We start from the raw sequence: 21903 nt of genomic DNA on the forward strand, positions 1-21903 counted from the left end.
AATTCCAATGCCCTGGATCAACTTATCCACACTCCCACCAGGGGCAACAATATTCTAGACCTAGTCATTGCCAACATGAGTGACCAGTGTTCCACACCTGAAGTCAACTCCTCATTGGTCAGATCCGACCATAAGCTAATCACCTTAGATATCTGCATCCCGCCCCCACCCACCATTAAGGAAACCATGGTAAATATTTTCTCCAAAGCCAACTTCATGCTTCTTAAGACAGAAGTGGTGAACTTCATGACACCCATGCAGATGGACATTACAGTTACGACTGCTGAATCCTACACAAATGCACTCTATAAGCACTTACATGACTGCATGGATTGTGCTATCCCAAACAGAACCAAGATGCTATCCTCCAAAAAAAGGAAGCCAGTCTGGTGGTCCTCTGCCATAAACAAACTCTACAACAGAAGGAAGAAACTGTTGCAAAAGAGAGTTAAATCCTATGAGTGGAGGAGCTCCTTGGTCAGCCTCAGTAAGAAGCTGAGATCCCTTATAAGATCCTCCAAAGCTAGCTATGAAAACAAAATCACCACTGATTCTAAGGGCAACCACAAAGCATTTTATAGCTATGCAAAGAATCTCAATGGCAACACCCAGATCTGCTCTGAGTTACAGAACAATGGCACGAAAATTACAGAACCAACTGATATTGCCAACATCCTGGCAGACAGGTTCAGTGCTACCTTTACCCCCTCTCACCCCCTAAAGGGACCATATCTATACAGGAAGAATGCGGAGTCCCTGTAATCACATCTATGCAGGTAAAAGCTGCACTCTCTAAAACCAAAAACACAGCATCCATGGGACCGGACAACATCCCAGGCTGCGTTTTATATGAACTTCAGAACAAACTGGCTCCCCACCTAAGCACCATGTTCAATCATAGTCCCACATCAGGCTTTGTGCCCACTGAATGGGGCACATCAACAGTTATCCCACTCCACAAAGGGGGAGCTACCACTGATCCTGGGAACTATCGCCCTATTAGTCTGATGAGCCTGGTCTGCAAGGCCATGAAACATATCATCATGGAACTCATAAACAAAGACATTGGTAACCTCCAAACTCTGGACCCCATCCAGTTCGGGTTTGTGAAAGGCAGATCATGCCTTCTGAACCTGAATGACTTCTTTGAGGCAGTCACCAAAGCCGTACACAAGGTTAAGGTGGTTCACACAGCCTATCTAGATCTCGCCAAGGCGTTCAACACCATCCCCCACTCTGGAATTATAGATAAACTCACTAAACTAGGTATAAATCCCTATGTCACAAGATGGGTTGCCAACTGGCTTACTGACAGAACCCACACTGTGAAAGTAGCAGACTTTCAAATCCGACTTCAGACCAGTGACAAGTGGAGTACCACAGGGTTCAGTCCTGGAGCATCTCCTGTTTGGTATCTACTTCTCTGAAGTACAGGCTAACACAGAAAGCCTCTGGCTAACAAAGTTCGCAGATGACTGCAAACTAGGAGCCATAGTCGCATCCCCAAATGATGTGGACATCCTACAGAAGGGCCTCACTGAGACAGATGCCTGGTGTCAGAGGCATGGCCTCAAGCTCAATGCCAAAAAGTGCATTATCATCCCCTTTGGTAAAAACTCTGTACCCATGAACTACCACATAAACGGTAGTATACTTAATGCCAAATGTGTGATAAGAGATCTTGGGACCCAGGTGGACAGTAGTCTCTCCTTTGATAATCACATCGCCACAGTAGTCAGGAAATCCTTCTATGTGGTACACCTCATCACAAAAGGGCTCTCATCCAGGAAAAAAGAGGTCATCGTTCCCCTCTACTCAGCTCTTATTAGACCCATTATAGAGTACAACGCCCCTTTTGGAATGTACCTCACAAGACATCCTCAGCAGCTGGAAAGGCCACAAAAGTACCTCACAAAGAGGATTATTCACCTCAAACAGATGTCCTACACTGACCGTCTCAAAAAACTCCATCTTTACTCTGTAGCATATCACCTACTCTGAGGAGATCTCTGCCTAACATATAAAGCTAAGTTAAACTCAGAGCTATTGGATAGGCTACAGCTAAAGAAATCCCAATCCCTCTGAGCTACACATCACCATAATAAACAGGACATGCTGGAGGAATAAATTCCTGTCCCAGAGACTTCCTATATTCTGGAACAAGCTACCCATCTATGTCAAGCAAAGTTCCTCATTAGCACTCTTCAAGAAAAATCTTGATGAGTGATTGGGAAATAGGAAATACACCCGGGGATCACTTCTGTGGCTTTGCTCGACAGGGGCACAGGAAATTAATTTTCTTGGGTGGCATAAGCAAGGGAACCCTGTTGGCTAGGCTTACTTAGGCCGATAACAATATTGGGTCAATAGCCTAGTACCTACCTATGAACCTATAACAAGTATTTACTATTTAATTTTTCTCAGCAGTCAGAATTTTGTGACCAATGGCCATGGACAAATGCAGAATGATCGGTTAACTTTTTATGGTCTGTCTTGTGGGAATTTCAAAATACATGTTTCTTTGTGACATAATTAACACCAGCTTTATGACTAGCAGACAACAGCAGTGCAAATAGGTTCATAGGTTTATAATATACGCCCAGTGCTGTATTTATTATATACTATGCCTCTGTCCAGCAGTGTGCCTTAGATGATAGAAACCTTATCCCTATGTGACACAGAGATGATGAGGTGGAGCCAGTGAGATCCATTTGTTTGCCAGTGATCTGTCTCACACTGAAGATGATTCCACTGGATTTTATTCATGATCCTATCCGATGGTAAATCTATCCCTCCAGTTGTTTTATATATGCTTGCTCTAGCAGTGTATTTATGCTATTTTGGTTTTGGAGTTGGTGGATTAGTTGTTTTGGTGGCGAGTTTTTTCTCGTGGAGCATGTACATGGGTTCCGGGTTTACATGGCATTTGTATGTCGAGTGGTTTTGGACTGGAGCATAGAGATGGAGAGTTTATAGAATCTAATCTGGCATATGATGATCTTGAGCCTTATCCTTTATCCTTCAATGAGGCACTTTATGTCTCTCCAATTTCCCAGGATTCCAGGTGAGATATCATATTTGGGGGATCGGTATAATTCATCATTGGGTGGTGAAAGTTAAAGGGGTGAAACAAATACTTACTCTCATTGGACTGCCCCTGGGTCTATGATGGGGTGGGCAAGGGGTGAGGTCTTTAATGTAAGAGTACGCTCTCACTGTCAACCTGGGTCCCCAGATAGAAACCTCACTGTCTTGAGTGTCAAAAGAAAGGCCACTGTCAACCTGTCAGTCAACCTGAAACCTGCAACCCCAGATTTCAAAGCCCTGAGTATTGCTTAGTCCCAGTGCTTAGTGGATTGCCACCTATAGGGTCCCGTTTTCTGAACCTTGTTTTCCCGAAGAGCCTATATTCCTTTTTGGTATTTACTTGTTTCCATATCTGTTTCACCAGATATCTTCTGAAGGATATCCTTCTGAAGGATACTTTCTTTCCTGATAGGAGTTCTTTGCAGTCTGCAAGTCACAGTAATGTCCTCCCAAGATTCCAGCTTTGTTGAGGGTAGTCTCGAGAAGTTGGCCGTTTGAAGGAAGCCAAGGGTGACCCACCTTGGAGGACCCGACTTGGAGACGGCTTGGAGTCTGAACTCTAACTGGCAACTCTGACCCTGTGGGTTCTGTCCCTACATCTTGTGACAACCCCATTTGACATAAACCCATCTTGTGACATATGGGTTTACATTTTACAATTTTTTTGATTTTTTTGTGCAGGATGGTTGGCTGTTCAAACTTAAGGTCATCAAAGCCTGGCTGACTTCAAGAAGAAGTCAGTGACTCAAAAAGAAAGCATCTGCTCAAGAGCAAAAGGCCACAGCTGGCGTGTGGTCGAAGCCAAACAAGTATCTGGTCCAATGTCTACCAGTCCCTATATCTTTGTTTATGAGCTCCATTATGATCCTCTTAAGCTGCTTGTAAGAGACAATTCCCTTACATGGGAGGGGGACTTAGGGTCCGTGACAGTTGGGCGGTGCCCGCCAGGAGTCCCACAGTTGCGCTGTGGGACTTCACCCTTACAGTATCATCCTATGGTAAGGCTGAGATTAAACAGCTGCGGGTTTAATTCCTCATAATCTCATTGTGCAGTCCCATCACACAGCATTTAGTTTTGCAGAGCCTGTGTTTCTACTTTTTTTGAGGATGTCTAGGCTTGCATTTTAGAGCTGGAGACAGGATGTCTCTCCTGGGAGGGAGGGCTGGTCTCTGCATCTCTGGGGGAGAGGGGTGAAATGGAGAGGGCTGAAATTTGTTCTGTGATTTTTGTCTTCTGTTTGGAATGATTCTTGGAGTTTTTGGACTTTTTACGAACATATCTGGGAGTTTCATAGGCCTTATGATTCCTTGAAGTTTCCCCTTATAATTGAAAAATTGGCAATGGCCCTTTTTCTTTCATGAGGGCTTTTTTGATTTTAAAAGTTTTTTTTTTTAACTTTCCGTGATTTGGGAAGACTTCATTTTATGGATTTTGTTCTATCTACTTTAATTTATTGCTATCATGGTGGGTTGCTCTGTTGTCCATTTTAAAGTTTGTTAATGGCTGGGGTCCACCAGACTTTCTTTTTGGAGTTGTGATTGTCTTGATTGTGGAGGTGGAGGCACAGTTGGAGGGCCTCATTTGCTAGGGTTTTGTTGGCAGGTGTTTTTTGCTACTGGGTTGGTTTCCACTGGCTCAGGGCCTTGAAAAATACCACACCAGTCTTGAGTGTGAAGTCTTTGTTGGTCTTTGTTTGGGGTGTGGTCTTTTTGTTTGGGGTGGGGCGGGGATTTGATGATCAGATCTCTTATATATGGATCACCACTCACGTTTTAACCTCCATTTCTGTGGTAATGAGATGATAATGATTTCTAGATCTCGTTCTCCAGAATACTTTCTGTTCCATACCATTATGAAATCCATATGAACTTGGGATGAACTCCAGGACCCGTTGGGCTAGAAAGTTGGGCTAGAAAGTTAGGGCTTGTCAAGTTGATAGTTGGGGTATTGGAATTGATTGAACCCACCATGTATACCAGTGAGGCTTCCAGAGTATCCTGTGCAGTTTTCAGCAGGTTTGAGAGGTGGCCTGAGCCATGCTACAATTTGTACAGAGCAGTTTTGCCTATGGTTAGTTGCACCTGGATGGGTTAGAGCTTCCTCCTGGCCTCAAGGAGCTTCATGTGGAATTCCTTTATGAATCTGTTTGCCTCATAACTTTTTGGTGTGGGTGTCGGGTTTGTGGTGTGGTCGGGTTTGGGGTAAACCTGATAATAATGAGGTGCTCTCAACCAAGCCGGGTGCTCTCAGGAGCCTTGAAGACAGTTCATGTCTTCTCACTGAGATCCGAGTCGTGCACGTGCATTTGAGATAAGACGCATTATTGCATTTAGCATTCAGGACTTTTTCTTTTTTGTTTTTCAGGGTGGTTGGTAGGTTTTTTATTTGAGCCCTAAAAAGGCACTATGGGGGCCTGTGCCTTGGCAAAAGGTACCCAGATCCCAGGGGTGAAGGCAAACCCGTCCGTTGAAGGTACTGAGCTTGAGCCGTGGCCCTCAAGCATGTCATCAGGCAGACCAGACAGTCCAGGTCAATTGAATGAGACCAGACAGATATTAGACATTAAGGTACAAGCATCTTGTTCTCATCTTGTTGTTGGCCATCATTCTGATGAAGGATATTGCTCAGGGCTTGGGGTCATACCTGCTGGGCCTACATAATCACATAATCAAAGATCTCATCTCTCTCTCTTTAGTCCAGAGTTCATCAAAGTCGCTTTCAGGTCATTCACACCAGCATGGACACGACTTTGTTTCATACATACATTTTTTTAGTGTTTTTCCACAGGAAATAACAAAACAAAGTTAGAAGACCACAGTGTCATAAGCTGTCATCATTTCCTGCTTTCTGCTGTAAATTTTAAATTTGAACTGATGATGCTTTACATACTATTTAAACACATTATGATACAATAACATGCAGGTGTAGCAGACAGCTTTAAGCAGTGCTAAAGTTTTAAGTGTTGTACAAAACAGCTTTGAGAAAGTCTTGTACATTTTGAAATTTCAGTTGTAGTTCTTACAGCTATGTCCTGAGAGGGAAAGGGAGCATAAACTGTGTGTTCGTGTGTTGGGGGGGGCTGTGACTGAAACACAGAGGTGTAGGTGTGTGCGCTTGTGTGTGCGTGTGTGCGCGCATGTTTGTATGAGTGTGTTTGGAGACAGAGGCATCACAACAGAATTATGTTAGTCAACTGTATCCCTGAATACTTATTTCTTGTGTCATACATACAAAGGTGTTTTCTCCACAGGAATTCCCATAACAAACATAAGTTCAAAGACCACAGTGTCATAAGCTGTCAGTCATTTCTGCTTCAGTTGTAAATTTTTAAACCGAAGCTGATGATGCTTTACATACTATTTAAACACATTATGATACAATTACAAATTACATCTTCAAATGATTTATAAAAATAAGTCTACACAATAGAGCATCAGTTTTGATAATACAGCTCTTCATACTGAAATCCAGCACTCATCAGTTATTATGTTATGGAGTACACACAGCAGCATTTATTCTGGCTAAAATCTGGGTCTATACCCACAGCATGACAACAGAATATCAGTTCTCCATTATTTCTTACCTGAGCAGATTACAAGAGTATCACAGAACAGAATTAAAAAAAAACCCTCAAAAGCATCATTATTAGGATAATACGACTTTAGGCCGGATCTCAGTGTGATAGGCTCCCCCAGTATCAGGTGCTGTCTCATCTATGTTACTCTGTATATGACATTCTGGAAACCTTCTAAGCTAAGCACAAGGTAACACTGTGGCAAAACCTGTTTATACTGTGTAAACACCTCTGCATTTAATAAATGTTCTTCACCAACGCATCTCAATCCCAATCTAGATAGTTACGTCTAGCATAAAGCTTTTCTGCCAGCTAAGTCATAAAGGGGTTGTTAAGCAGATATTGGTAACCATAAAAGATGAAATAAAGATAAAACAAACAAAGATATTCCATATTGGTAGTTTGTTATTAATGCTACATTTTGAGGAGAAAATGGGTACTTGAATAGTTACACTGATGATTTTTTTAACTATAGCCATGCAGATTAAATTACCAGTACTAAAACAGCAGTACTGCTGCATTCTGTTTAGTTTTACTTACCTCTTTTTCTTCTTTACTGCCATCTGACTTGGGATCAGGAGACATTGCTTTCGCAGCTTGCTGTAAAGCAGAAAATAACATTTAATGAATATTGCAATGACTAACTTGAAAACATACTCTGTAGATGAAAGCATAATAATAGTTTGTCTTTTTTGCCTAAGTATTTCCCTCTTTACGATATAACTGTGACCCAAAACTAAAATACTACATGCTTTATCATTAAAAATAGATGTTGGAATACCACTACCTTAACGAAACTTAGGTTAGGAATCTTGGTTTATCAGACATCCCCTAAACAAATACAATCATTTCTTCATATAATAATCATCTGCTTCTATACAATGTACTTCAACTAGGATTAAAGCTACTTTTAGAGCAGATTCATATAAATGAAAGCAGAAGTGCACAGATGATGAACCAAAAGTCAATACATGTGGCAATGAATACAGTATGTGCCATTTTATTACTCAGAGGACTGTGCATTCTTTTCAAGACCAACAAATCTGAAGAACTAGAATTTCACTAGCCGTTTACAAGTAGTATGCCTCTATAAAGGATGCTGTCAAAACAGCCAGTACACGTTGTGATGCTTTGTCCTGGTAGTAATGACAGCTACATCAAAAATTAAGTCTTAATTGTGTGTGTGTGTGTGTGTGTGTGTGTGTGTGTGTGTGTGTGTGTGTGTGTGTGTGTGTTTGTTTGTGTGTGTGTTTGTGGAGGACAAATGGGTTGTTAAAATGTGATTGGGTATATATATATATATATATATATATATTTTATATATATATATATATATATATATATATATTTATATGTACATATGTATATATATATATATATATATATATATATATATAAACACACACATATATACATTGCTGCAATGTAATTCAATAATACACAATGTATGAATTGAAATTATACAACTTTACTTATAACTTTTTACATAGTTGCCAATACATGTATGAATATGATGTATAATCCATGATGAATATACTACATTTCTTTTCAAATTACCTGCATTGATGAGAAAGGTATTAATGTACCACATTAGACAACACTAATGAAACATGATTAAATAAAAGTAGGATGCAAAAATAAATCTGAAATCTTCTGATGGCAACACAGGTGTGCATAGAGGTGTAGTTCTCTAAACGTTCGACTAACCACATGCCATATGTAATGCAGGTAAGTCAGGTAAACCTTTATGCAAGAAGTACATGATTTTGACAACATTACAAGCTGTGTGCTTCTAATACAGGTATTACATGCACTATATTTAGCACATGGGTGACTGGCAATGCTTGTATCACACAGCAGAGACAGGTAAAACACTGTCATTGTTCATTTCTGCAAATATCTTTCAGAGAAACAGAGCAAAGGAAGTGAGCCACTTCCCCTGTAATGGCAATGTTCCAACTGTGTGTGCACTGCAGCTGTGCCAATCAACTTTGGATAAGATGCAACAGATGACATCTCTTTGCACGGTTATTTTGAGACGTGTTAGAAGTCCTCATGCAGACTGAATTCTTTATGTCATAAATAGTCAGCCAGACAGGAGTCACAGGTAGTGTGACAAGCAGGCCAGGAGTGTTCTGCAAGAAGCCAATGAAGGTGCAGCAAAGCAGGTACAACGCCAAATGGCAAAATGGCACCCATAACAGTGCATAGAGCTATAGAAACAAAAATAAGGATGATCTAACTTAACCAAGAAAAAAATAATAAAGAAGTCAAGCAATAATAAAATATAACAATAAAGGTGTGTTTGTTTATGTGCACGAATAAATGCACAAATTCACAGGAACAGAAAAACAGGATGTGCTTACCCACACAAGTAAAAAGAAGTATGCACTTACTCACACACAGTTAGGGATTAACTATAACTGAGTTTTTGGCCTAGCTACAACTGAAATTTCTTGCAAAAGTTTAATACTTAGATTGAAGCAGTATGCTTGCTTGCACAATACAAAATGAGTACTTTTGCAAGGACAGTACATGTGCTCAGGCTAAGCTTATCTGTTTAGTTTAAGTCAAAGATTGTACTTAGCAGTACACATGTTAGATCTAAATAATTTTCAGTTTGTAGAGATAAAAACTAAAAGAAAAATCTAGCCAAATTAACTTTTCCACTTTGTGATTCCTTAAATCCTTTTGTATTAGAGGTAACATGGGATATATGCAATGACTCCTTAAGGACATAACATGTTTCAGCTATATGACAGTTCTGAATGCACATGTCTTTTTTCATTTTAAGTCTGTTATGGACTAATTCAGGCCACTAAAGCCAAACCCCACTAGCTGTGGACATGCAGATTTCAGCCTTCTTATGGCCTCATCAGCACAACATAAGTGGATGGTTTGGCTAACCTTTGGAAACACAAGGTCGTTGTACCCAGCTGATGACCATAACCATTAGGGTGTCTGCAAAATATCCCAAATAACAAATTAAAACAAAGAGTAAAACAGTCATACAGACAAACCAATTAGTAAAAACTGAAAGAAAAATCTAGTAGTTAAGCTAGATTTTCCACGGTGTGATTCCTTAAAACCTCTTGTATTAGAAGAAGGCTGAAACATGCATGTCCACAGCTAGTGGGGTTTGGCTTTATTGGCGTGAATTAGTCCATGACAGACTAAAAAAAAACATGGACATTCAGAACTGCCATATAGCTGAAACACCTGATGTCCTTAAGGGGCTATTTGCATATATTGCATATTAGCTCTAATACAAGAGGTCTTAAGGAATCACACAGTGGAAAATCTAGCTTGGCTAGATTTTTCTTGTAGTTTTTACTGCTTGCTTTATCTGTGTGACCTTGTTACTCATTGTTTTAGTTTGTACAGATAAAGAAAATGTACTGGAGCAAACAGAAATTGAAGAAAAGTACCAAAACCTGCTCTACTAAGACCTACTACTGCTGGGTCATTTTAAACAAAGTGTCAGCCTGTGAAAAGTTGAAAAAAGAGACTGAAGCTTTTGTAAAAAACTAGTTGAAAACTAGCATTTAATTTTACTAAAACGATTGAAAGACACACTTTGAAATGATACATGTGCACTGAATGTGATTCTGGAGTAAAAACAGTTGATAATGTGATGTTTGACAATAAATCTTTTAACTTTTTCTCTGAGGTTGTTAAAAGATCTGTGATCTTTACTTGAACATTATAAAACTGCAAAAAAGTAAAATAAAAACATGTGACTGAACCTGCACCGTGTGATTTTCAGTGGCATCAAAAAATGCGAGAGCTTGTAACCTTTATCTATGCAAGGTATAAAAAATATTTGAAGTTTGTAACTGAAGCTTGTAACTGCCTTCTGATGAGAAATACAGCAATTATATGTAAAACATAAAATGTGTAACAGGTGTTTGAGACAGAAACAGAGGTATAACTGGAGTGAGATGAAGGGGACAGACACCCTGGATATAAGGTATTAGGGTTCACAATTGGCAGATATAGATTGGGTGGTAGGGGGTAGTCATCCTGCTGGTCAGGAAAGAATGCCAATACTGCATTTGTGTTCAGAACTACAGAGCTTCAGCACTTTGTGGCATTTAGCTGCAGCAAGTTATGCGTTACATTTGTTGCAAGTGGTTTTCTACAGTTTTCAATTTTTTTTTTTTTTGGTCCTCGTGTTCGAGAGGATCTTTACCTTTTTTTTATCCTCAACTTACAGTTAGGAGGCAGACGCACAGGGTACCAGAACACCTAACTATGATTCTCCCTGTAATTGAAATATGCTTAGTTATTCCTATGCCAGGAAGCTAAAGGCTGTAAAAATGTAATTAGAAAATTCTGTGAAGAGATAATTAGCCATAAGCAGGAAAACAAACTCACTGGCAGATAAATGTGAAATTCTTCTTAACTGCATCAGTGGTTTCTGTATGAGAGAGACATAAGTCATACATCTGAATGGATAAGGCAGTCAAAGAGAACAGCTACTTTGAAACTTGAAGTATACAAACTTATGCTTTTATTTTCTGCATTTAAGTCTCTGCCTGTGACATCTTATGGAAATTCAGCCAGTGCAGCTTAAGGCTACATATTCTCTTAGTTGAGAGACAGCTAGGAGAATGTTTAGCTGTAGACATACCTGTTTCCTTCTTGTAATCTGTTTGTTCATAGTGATTATTTTCTGTTTTTGTCATGCAGGTTTATATTTTGCTGCATATTTAACTGTACTGCTTAACTCATTCTTCCTTAAGTATATTTTTACTTATTCATTAAAAAAAAAAAACTTGTGGTTGAATGTTATTTACTTATGTATCAACTGATAAGATTGTATTTACTGGTACACAATGACAAGCTGTTGGCATCCTCCTCTAACTAGCCAGACTGTTCTACTATATGCTTCAACTTGTATTTATAATTATTTGGCTTATTATCAACAAGTAGAACAGAAAGTTACCCAGCTATGTGGCAGCTATGACCACTCTGAAGATGACCTGAGTTTGAATAGAGACTAAGGTGCTCATAGAAGGAAGTGGGGGAGGATAGCAGTGAGTGGCTGATGGCAGCTCACCTGTCCTTAGTGGAGGAAGGCAGTCCTGGCTCACTAAATTAGCAACACCTAGAGGGACCACTAGGTGCTCACCTTGTGAAGCTCGAATCTAGTGAGCTTGCTCTGTTGTGTACAACTCACATAGTAAGCCAAAGAGAAATTCAATGTGTAGAGCATACTTGCCTCAGACGGCAGCTATAGTGGAGCTCAGAACAGCTACCGGAGGAGAGAGGGGTACTCTGTTGGGGGAAAGTGTAGAATTCCATGCAGTACCAGCAGGCTGGGTACTCCCTACCACCCAAGCCTCACTGCAGAAAGGATAAGCTGACTAGGGTTATCCATGAATGAATGCACCTCCCCTGGTGATCCCAAGCTTCCTCTTCCATAGAATGAATAGACTGATTGGTTGCAGCTACATAGCCATTGAGATTGGTCATGTGGAGTTCTGGGGGTGGGGAAAAAAACAACAGAATGGAAAGTGAGAGTTTTCCAGTCAAGTAGTTTGGGGTAGTCATAGTTTCATAGTATGGACCAGGACAGAAGGCTGCAGAGTTGGAAGATATTACCATCTTTTCCTAGAAATTAATTTGTGTATGGAAATGTACGAGTTTATTTTAAGGACAGTTATTCTGATCACATGAGCACTTGGAAGGCATTAAAACATAGACACAGTAGTGAGAAAGGATTCTAGAGAGTCAGACCAAAGTCTATGCTCAGTGAGGTGTTCCTTGTAAATATTACTCTTCGGTGTGGATGCTGCAGCCACATACCTATGATAACACTGCATACTTCTTTTATGCTCTTGAGGCGACAATACACTTAGTGAGTTGTTTAGTGATTCATACTTGCCTGCCTTTTTTCTACGTTAACAGACATCAGGTTTTAGTTTTAGACCATTTTTCTGTGGACAGCAAAGTGGATCCTATGACTGCAGCCCCTGCCCAACATACCTCACAGTAATGAGCAGCGGTGTGGTGGCTGTTACACTTGGATTTATTTAGCACGCAAAGTACTTTGTTAACAAAGGTGCATGTTCCCCTGTAGCCACAAAGTAAATATACCAAGGTACACATTGCACAGAAGTCTGTTTACTTTTTAAACTAGAATACTTTAGGGAACAGGCAGAAATGATCTCTGAACAGCTGACTATGGAGCAGAAAAGTAAGGAAACATCATATGCCAGAATGCTCAAGGAGGACATGATAGGAGGCTTGTGTGCAGCTGGAACACAGCCTACTAAATCTGGGGACAGCCTGGCAGGTACTGTGGGTGTGCTGCATGCCAAAAAAGGACAGTGCAACCCATCCCCAGATGACCTTGAAACACAACTGGCATTAAAGAGACTAGAGACAGAAATAAAGTATCTAGAGCTTTCAGCAGTTTTGAGAATAAAACAGCTTGAGGTACAAAGACAGTGAGAAGAAGCTGAAGAAAGAGAAATGTAGCAGCAGCATGAATGTGAACTGATGTTCCTTTGCCAAAGACATGAGTACTGAGAAGAGTGGCAGCCAACCATAAATACCAAGATCAGTACCAAACTATTTCTGCAGTATAAAGAAGGGGTGACTTTGAAAGGGTCTGTTATCGACACCAAGTTGACCAGAGGCAGTGGGAGACAGTTTTAATTCCTTTGCTCATATGTAAGGCAGTGCACACTGTCTCAAAATTAATTGAAGGGGATTGTATCAAGTATGATAAAGTTAAACAGCATTTATTGGAATATTTTAAACTAAATCCTGAACCATATAGAAATGAATTCAAAGAGCACAGAAGAAAGGCAGTTAGCAGTTTGAGTAATTATACTGCAGAAATAATCACTTACAGGTGGGTGAATAGATGTCAATTTGTGCATTTGAAACAGTAGCAGACCTTTTGCTGAGGGAGCAAGCACTCGGCAGTCTGTCACAGGACATAAAAATCTGGTTGGCAGACTGGGAGTATAACACTGTTAAAGATATGGGGAGGGAGAAAGGAGGATCTCTATCAAGCAAGGTCATAACTGCACAAGAAGGGGTGACCCTTGCCTATTCATGGGTATAATGGGACTCAGTGGGGTAGCCTAAGCCATCACAGTAAACAGGCAAAAGGGAAAGGCACATATTCTATTACATGCCCCCTTGATGCCATGTAAGAATGACACCAGTCAATCAGCTCCCATATGATATCTGTGCCCCTATGGTAGCAGTTAGCTACGGTTTGGTTTTAATGGTAGGTCAGAAACTGACAGATCATTCTGTGATGCAGAGGATGTCATCACACAACATTAAGGACACGGCTTTGCTAACCAGCTACTAACACAGTCTGAGTGGCTAAAGTGGATGCTACTTTTAGCATGACTGCACAGCTGCTAACAATGTTCACTGACAAAAGCTTGTATACAGAAAAGCTGATCACTGTGGCACATCATGCTGTATTTATACCTTTTTCAAACACACTGCCACATCTGTTGCCATCCTTTGCAATTGCAGCAGCTCTCATTAGTATGTTGACACTCAAATGTAAGTCATCATGTGATCATCTGCATGAGATGCATAGTGTTATTTTTCATGGTAGTCTAACTGTGTTAACATGTGTCTCTGAATCAAACCCTCTCTGTTCATTTCCACTCATCTCACTACTTTGCTTAATGCAGATCGTTTCTGATTACCTCTGGGTTTCCTTATTCATTCCACACTCAAACGTTTTCTCTATGCATTCTTTTGCCAGCTCTTTGGTACTTTATTTTCAATAAAGCTTTCTTCACAGAAATTAAACAAATGTTGGGTGCATCATGTGTTTATACCTGAAACTGCTTGCTGCTTGTATTTTGTAGCCGAGTGTCAATGCATGCTTTTCCTAAATCTGCTACAAATGTCAAATGCTTTCAGACATATGGTGCTATACTTGAATGAACTAGTGATAGGCCTACACAACTATTAGGCTGCTCTATTTTTAATTTTTCTTAGTTTCTTTTCATTCCATTCAAAACAAACACGTGAAATGTATTCTGTTTGACAAACTCAAGAATATGTCTTAATGTTTTCTATGACAACAGAACTACCAAGAAGTAGTTATTTCTCAGAAAAGGGATATCTCCTGCCATTTAAATGTTACATCAAAAGACAAAGAATTTGCAGGTGCAGACTAACATGCACATATTTCAGATAGTCTCTCAGTTAATACACAGAGGCCTGAGGCTCTGCACTGTTAGTGATCTGCTTCTGTAGTCCAGTGGTACAGGGTTTGATTCCTTCTACCTCCATTTGTCTTCTGTGTGACAGAGCAAGTCTCAAGCATATGGGGCTCCCCAGCTGAGTCCGAGAAAAATCTATGCGTATCAGTGCTCTATCAAAGTTAACAGATACAAAAAAATGATATACTGCTGTCATCTTGCCTTTAGAAGTATTAGCTCAAATGCTGTGCTACATAAGGCTGAGTATCTATATCTTTTATCCTGAAAAGTTTACAGTAACATCTGGAAGCAAAATAGAGATATTAACATTTGTAGTTAGGGTCAAACCTAAGTCATGATGGCCATTACAAATTAACAAACTGCAACATTTTGCAAAACCTTCAGTAAAGAATATCAAAATTAGAAAACGATAACACTAAAGCACTGTTGTGACTTTGGGCCTAAAAGAAAATTTCTGCAGAAAAGTGAGACTTTAATTCTTTTTAAACATAATAGCATACATAAATACTTTTACATAAAAATTTAAGGAGCAGCTGCCCTTCTGTCTTTAAAACTAGGTGCACAATCTAAAGCAGTGTTGTAGGAAACTGTCCCAGTGCCACAACAGGAAAAAATGTCACGGCAATACTTCATCCTGTTTGGGATATATCCCGTTATAAAGAGTGGCCAGAGACAGCCAATAAGTCAGTAGTTTTATGGGCACATTCACTTTTTTAAAAAATCATCAGTAAATAAAGAGATTAGTGATCACAGCATGTGTAAAACAATTGCTCCTACAGGTTATAAAACAAACCATAATATTAGCTGTTTGCATTACCTGAATCATTAAGACTCACCAACAAAAAGTTATGCCACAAATATGGCAACTGTATACATTAACACACTATACCAGAATGGGAAGTAGCAGTCCCCACCCTCAGTGCAAAGTGGATCGACATTATAATTATAATTTCACAACTCTTAGTTTTCAAGAAAACAATGTGATAAACAGTTTGTTTTTATGATGATGAGACATTAAAGAGATAAACAGTTTAGTCTTTATCGGGGAGGGCTTTCACCCTCCACCCAACACACACAACCTAGGACTACATGCCGGTAGCACTTCAAATTGTGTAGCAGGGACTGCAAGGGGTAGGCAGCCCGCTTGCTTGATGTGTGTGATCATCTTTCACTCTCATCAAGTCAGTAATCCTAGATATTACAGTTTTAAACTTTTTACTTTAATCTTTTTACCAACTGCATAATTAGAATGATATCTATCTGGACACCTGCAACTCAAGTTTAGCGATGACTTCAGATACGAACCAAAAATCATTAAGTAACACTAGCCAGTCTACTGGTGCAGAGGGAGAGTTCTGATCTGTGGTGCTGGTCATTTGTATCTGATTAGCAGACAAGCTTACCACAAAATTGCAACGGGTTAGAGGGGAGGACTGAGCAACACATAAGGCCCCCTTCTTTCAAGTTTTTTTTCTGCTGGACCTCTTGGCAGAGGATGGGATTCTGGCCTAAGCCGACCAGGTATTAAAATTAATTTGGAAAGGCCATTCAAAGACCAATCAAAATGACTGGCAACCAGTGGTATTATCAAACTGTGACTATAAGTTGTTGACATTACCAGTGTAGAAGCATTTATAAAAGTTGTTTAAAAGATTATGGACACTGCATGTACAGAGACTAGTTTTGAATAATGGAGCTCTTCAAATGTTATGGATTGTAAACATATCCTTTCGAAGGTGTAATGGAGACATGGGAGTGATGACGTGGTGATGATATTTCATATGCATCATTGATACAGACAGTTCCAACAGATTAGGACATTTATATATATATATATATATATATATATATATATATATATACATATACACACATATATATATATATATATATATATATATACACACACAAATATACTCGCACACACACACACACACACACACACACACACACACACACACACACACATATATATATATATATATATATATATATATATATATATATATATATATTTAGGCAAACTATTATATGTTATTATTAAGCAATTAAGCATAAGGCCTCTATAGTGGATATAAGGACACATGCAGCAGTTTTTGCAAAGGCCCCTGCTATCTGCATTATGTATACTTTGAATGTTGTTAGCACATATGCTCCGCAAGTTAGGTGTGCAATGGATGAAAAAGAAACATTTCGGAGTGAGTTGGATGAAGTGGTGGTGAGTATACCTAAGGGTGAGAGAGTGGTGATTGGAGCAGATTTCAATGGGCATGTTGGTGAAGGGATCAGAGGGGATGAGGAAGTGACGGGTAGGTATGGTGTTAAGGAGCGGAATGCAGAAGGTCAGATGGTAGTGGATTTTGTGAAAAGGATGGACATGACTATGGTGAATACGTATTTTAAGAAGAGGGAGGAACATAGGGTAATGTACAAGAGTGGAGGAAGATGCACACAGGTGGATTATATCCTATGTAGGAGGGCCAGTCTGAAGGAGATTGGGGATTGTAAAGTGGTGGCAGGGAAAAGTGTAGTTAGGCAGCATAGGATGGTGGTCTGTAGGATGTCGTTGGTGATCAAGAAGAGGAGGGGGGAGTGTGAGGGCAGTGCCAAGGATCAAATGGTGGAAGTTGAAAAAGTGTGATTGTGAGGTGGAGTTAAGGGAAGAGTTAAGACAGGCACTGGACAGCAGTGAAGAGTTACCAAATAGCTGGGTAACTACAGCAGAGCTAGTAAGGGAGACATGTAGAAAGGTGCTTGGTGTAACATCTGGACAGAGGAAGGAGGACAAGGAGACCTGGTGGTGGAATGAGGAAGTACAGGAGAGTATACGGAGAAAGAGGTTGGCAAAGAAGAAGTGGGATTGTCAGAGAGATGCAGAAAGTAGAGAGGAGTATAAGGAAATGAGGTGTACTGTGAACAGAGAAGTGGTGAAGGCTAAGGATAAGGCATATGGAGACTTGTGTGACAGGTTGGACACTAAGGAGGGAGAAAAGGACCTGCACCAATTGGCTAGACAGAGAGACCAAGCTGGGAAAGATGTACAGCAGGTAAGGGTGATAAAGGATAATGAGGGAAATGTACTTACAAGTGAGGAGAATGTGCTGAGCAGCTGGAAAGAGTACTTTGAGGGGCTGATGAATGAAGAGAATGAGAGAGAAAGAAGGTTGGATGATGTGGGGATATTGAATCAGGAAGTGAAACTGATTAGCAAGGAGGAAGTAAGGACTGCTATGAAGAGGATGAAGAATGGATAGGCTGTTGGTGCAGATGACATACCTGTGGAAGCATGGAGGGGTCTAGGAGAGATGGCAGTGGAGTTTTTAACCAGATTGTTTAATAAAATCTTGGAAAGTGAGAGGATGCCTGAGGAGTGGAGAAGCAGTGTTTTTAGTACCAATTTTTAAGAATAAGGGTAATGTGCAGAGCTGTAGTAACTACAGAGAGATAGAATTGACCAGTCACAGCATGAAGTTATGGGGAAGCTAGGTTAAGAAGGGGGTGATGATCAGTGAGCAGCAGTATGGTTTCATGCCAGGAAAGAGCACTACAGATGTGATGTCTGCTCTGACAGTGTTGATTGAGACGTATAGAGAAGGTCAGAAGGAGTTGCATTGTGTCTTTGTGGACTTAGAGAAAGCATATGACAAGGTGCATAGAGAGGAGCTGTGGTATTGTATGAGGAAGTCGGGAGTGGCAGAGAAGTATGTAAGAGTAGTATAGGATGTGTATAAGGGTAGTGTGACAGTGATGAGGTCTGCGGTGGGAGTGATGGATGTGTTTAAGGTGGAGATGGGATTACATCAAGGATCAGCTCTGAGCCCTGTCTTATTTACAATGGTGATGGACAGGTTGGCAGACAAGATCAGACAGGAGTCCCCATGGACTACATTTACAGATGACATTGTGATCTGTAGTGAGAGTAGGGAACAGGTTGAGGAGACCCTGGAGAGGTGGATATATGCTCTAGAGAGGAGAGGAATGAAGGTTAGCAGGACTAAAGCATGATATATGTGTGTAAATGAGAGGGAGGGTAGAGAAATGGTGAGGATGCAGGGAGTAGAGTTGGTGAAGGTGAAGGAATTTAAATACGTGGGATCAACAGTTCAGAGTAATGGTGAGTGTGGAAGAGAGGTAAATAAGAGAGTACAGCCAGGGTGGAGTGAGTGGAGTAGTGTGTCAGGAGTTATTTGTGACAGACAGGTACCAGTAAGAGTGAAAGGGAAGGTCTACAAGAGGGTAGTGAGACCAGCTATGTTATATGGGTTGGAGATGGAAGCACTAACAAGAAGGCAGGAGTCAGAGCTGGAGGTGGCAGAGTTAAAGATGTTAAGATTTGCATTGGGTGTGACGAGGATGAACAGGATTAGGAATCAGTATATTAGAGGGTCAGCTCAAGTTGGAAGATTTGGAGACAAAGCCAGAGAGGTGAGATTGTGTTGGTTCGGACATGTCCTGAGGAGGGATGCTGGGTATATTGGAAAAAGGATGCTAGTGATGGAGCTGCCTGGTAAGAGGAAAAGAGGCAGATCAAAGATAAGGTTTATGGATGTGGTGAGAGAAGACATGCAGGTGATTGGTGTGACACAGCAAGATGCAGAGGATAGGAAGAAATGGAAACAGATGATCCACTGTGGTGACCCCTAACGGGAACAGCTGAAAGAAGAATATTTTGCATTAAAAACAGGTCCCAATCGGAAATACGTTTCTTTGATAAGGGTGAATTCCCATCCATTTTATCATATGCAGATAATACTTGTTATATGCAGAGAACATGGAGCAGTTTTTATGTAGAGAAGGGAAAAACTGAGTTATTATTTGCATATTTTTGGGTTGAGTATAAATTTGTTGAAAAGCAACATTTTTTGAAAAGATACAAAATACTGTGAAAATGTGATTTAGTTCTTTTTCTTTTGAGGAAAATGTTTGTATATTAAATATTTCAGTAACTGGAAAGATAACTTACTTGGTTGCTACTTTTTTTGTTATTTCTGAACAGTTACAAACAAAATTACTGAATATTTTATCGCTGGGATATGGGGAAATTGGCTGAACCAGATAGAAAGGAGAGTATGTATGAAAAGCCATTTAATGGGGGTTACAAATAATTCATCCTATTATATACTGATTTTGTTTATTTGCTCAAATAATGCAGATGCTTGTACAAAATACTTCTGCAGGAAAATATTTATGACATTTTTGAGAGACTTTGTTTCACATATAGGAGAAAAGTACAGTTGTGTACACTTGCCATAAATGTAGATGTTCGAGTGTATTCACTGTTGCAGTCATCACATTTGGGCTGTCTGCCTGCAGGTAGCCCTCAGTCGGCCTGAATACCAGAGTTTTGGGATTTCTGCATCGGATGCTGTCGCTTCTTCCATGACGTCAGGACGTCATGGGTAAAAAACATGCAGCCGATGCCATTACATCATTTTTTCTTGCCCCAGATGTCAGGAGCTCCCTAAATAGGAAGCAATTACATGGTGTGGAACACCCCCAGAAAAAAGCAAATACCAATGATATAAGGTATGCCAAACAAAAAGGATAGGTAGAAGTAAAGAGAAGTCAGGGGGTTGAAGGGAGGGTAACCTGGACTGCAACAGTGAATACACTCGAACATCTACATTTATGGTTAGTGTACACAACTGTACTATGTTCTTCGTGTGTCACTGTTGCAGTCATCACATTTGGGTTGATTCCCAAAGCTGGGGATGGGTGGAGGCAGTCAAGAAGCATTAGGGCTGGCAAGCCGGCCCTGTAAGACTGCTGTAGTAAATCCAGCTCTGGATTTAGAAAAGATAGGTAAGTAGTAATGCTTGGTGAAGGTATGTACAGAGCTCCAGGTTGCAGCTTCTAGGATGTCCCTGGCAGGGACTCCCCTGAGAAATGCTGTAGAAGTTGATGTAGCCCTAGTGGAATGTGTTTTGATCCCCTGTGGGTCAGGTTTCCCATGATGTTTGCAGCAGAAATGGATGCAGTTTGCTATCCATGTAGAAAAGGTTTGCCCTCTACCCCTGTAAAAAAAAAAAACTGACTAGCAGTTGGTCAGATTTTCAGAAAGGCTTAGTCCTGTCCAGATAGAACCTAAGCTGCCTGTGCACGTCCAGGGAGTGCATGATCCTTTCCCCTGTACTCTGAGGCTTAGCGAAAAAGGTTGGCAAATGACACTAGATACCACCTTTGGCATAAATGATGGGTTAGTCCTGAGAGAACCCTGTCCGCATGAAAGATAATGAAGGGTTCCACGGCCATAAGGGCCTGCAATTCAGACACTCTTCTTGCTGAAGTGATGGCTAGAAGTAAAGCTGCTTTCCAGGAGAGGAATTTTAACTCTGCTGAAGTAGCAGGTTCAAACTGTGGAAGCATGAGTTTTTCCAATACAAAGTTAAGGTCACAGGCTAGAGTGGGAGCTCTCCTGGGGGGTCTTAAATTGTTTTGGCTCCTCTCAAGAACTGTTTGACCAGAGGATGAGAGAAGACGGGTAGCACAGTATTATATTGAGCTGAGAATCTTAACTGAAGAGAAGGATAGGCCTTTGTGGAACATTTCTGTTAAGTAATCTAGTATATTAGGTAAGCTGGGCACATTTGTGTCCATTCCTTGAGACTGGCTCCAAGAACAGTAACTTTTCCACTTTTCCGAATAGGATTTTCTAGTAGTAGGCCTTTTTGCCTCCAGGATGACATCCAGCACTTGCTTACTGAGGGTTCAGGGGATGAATTGAGGATGCAAAATCTGGCTCTTCTGCTGGGACAGCAGGGAGGTGCCAAGGTGGCAGTACTGTCAGACTGCGCAAAGGTGGGCACCAGTGCTGGCATGGCCAGTTTGGTGCAATCAGGGTTGTCCTTGGCTTGTCTTGTTTCATCTTTAGTAGACCCTTCGAGAGGAGGGCAGAGGGGAAAAGGCATAGATTGAGAGGTTTTCCCATGTAAAGGACAGAGCATCCACTTTTCACGTTTGGCTGTGGGGGGCTCTGGTGCAATATTTGTTCAATTGAAAGTTCTGAGGAGAAGCGAAGAGGTCCACCT

General features: G+C 40.6%; 1 protein-coding gene across 5 annotated transcripts in view; it reads right to left on the reverse strand.

The window, feature by feature from the left end:
• Positions 1 to 21903, reverse strand: part of CAST (calpastatin) — a 1327899-nt gene that overhangs the window by 1098681 nt on the left and 207315 nt on the right. For all 5 annotated transcript variants that reach the window (XM_044064116.1, XM_044064117.1, XM_044064120.1 and 2 more), the window contains exon 2: positions 7203 to 7262. In XM_044064116.1, coding sequence (XP_043920051.1) covers positions 7203 to 7262 — 60 coding nt within the window. The remainder of the gene's footprint in view (positions 1 to 7202; positions 7263 to 21903) is intronic.

Source organism: Protopterus annectens, chromosome 2.part2 (assembly GCF_019279795.1).
Source record: "Protopterus annectens isolate FY-2018-M chromosome 2.part2, PAN1.0, whole genome shotgun sequence".
NCBI classification, from domain to species: domain Eukaryota; kingdom Metazoa; phylum Chordata; order Ceratodontiformes; family Protopteridae; genus Protopterus; species Protopterus annectens.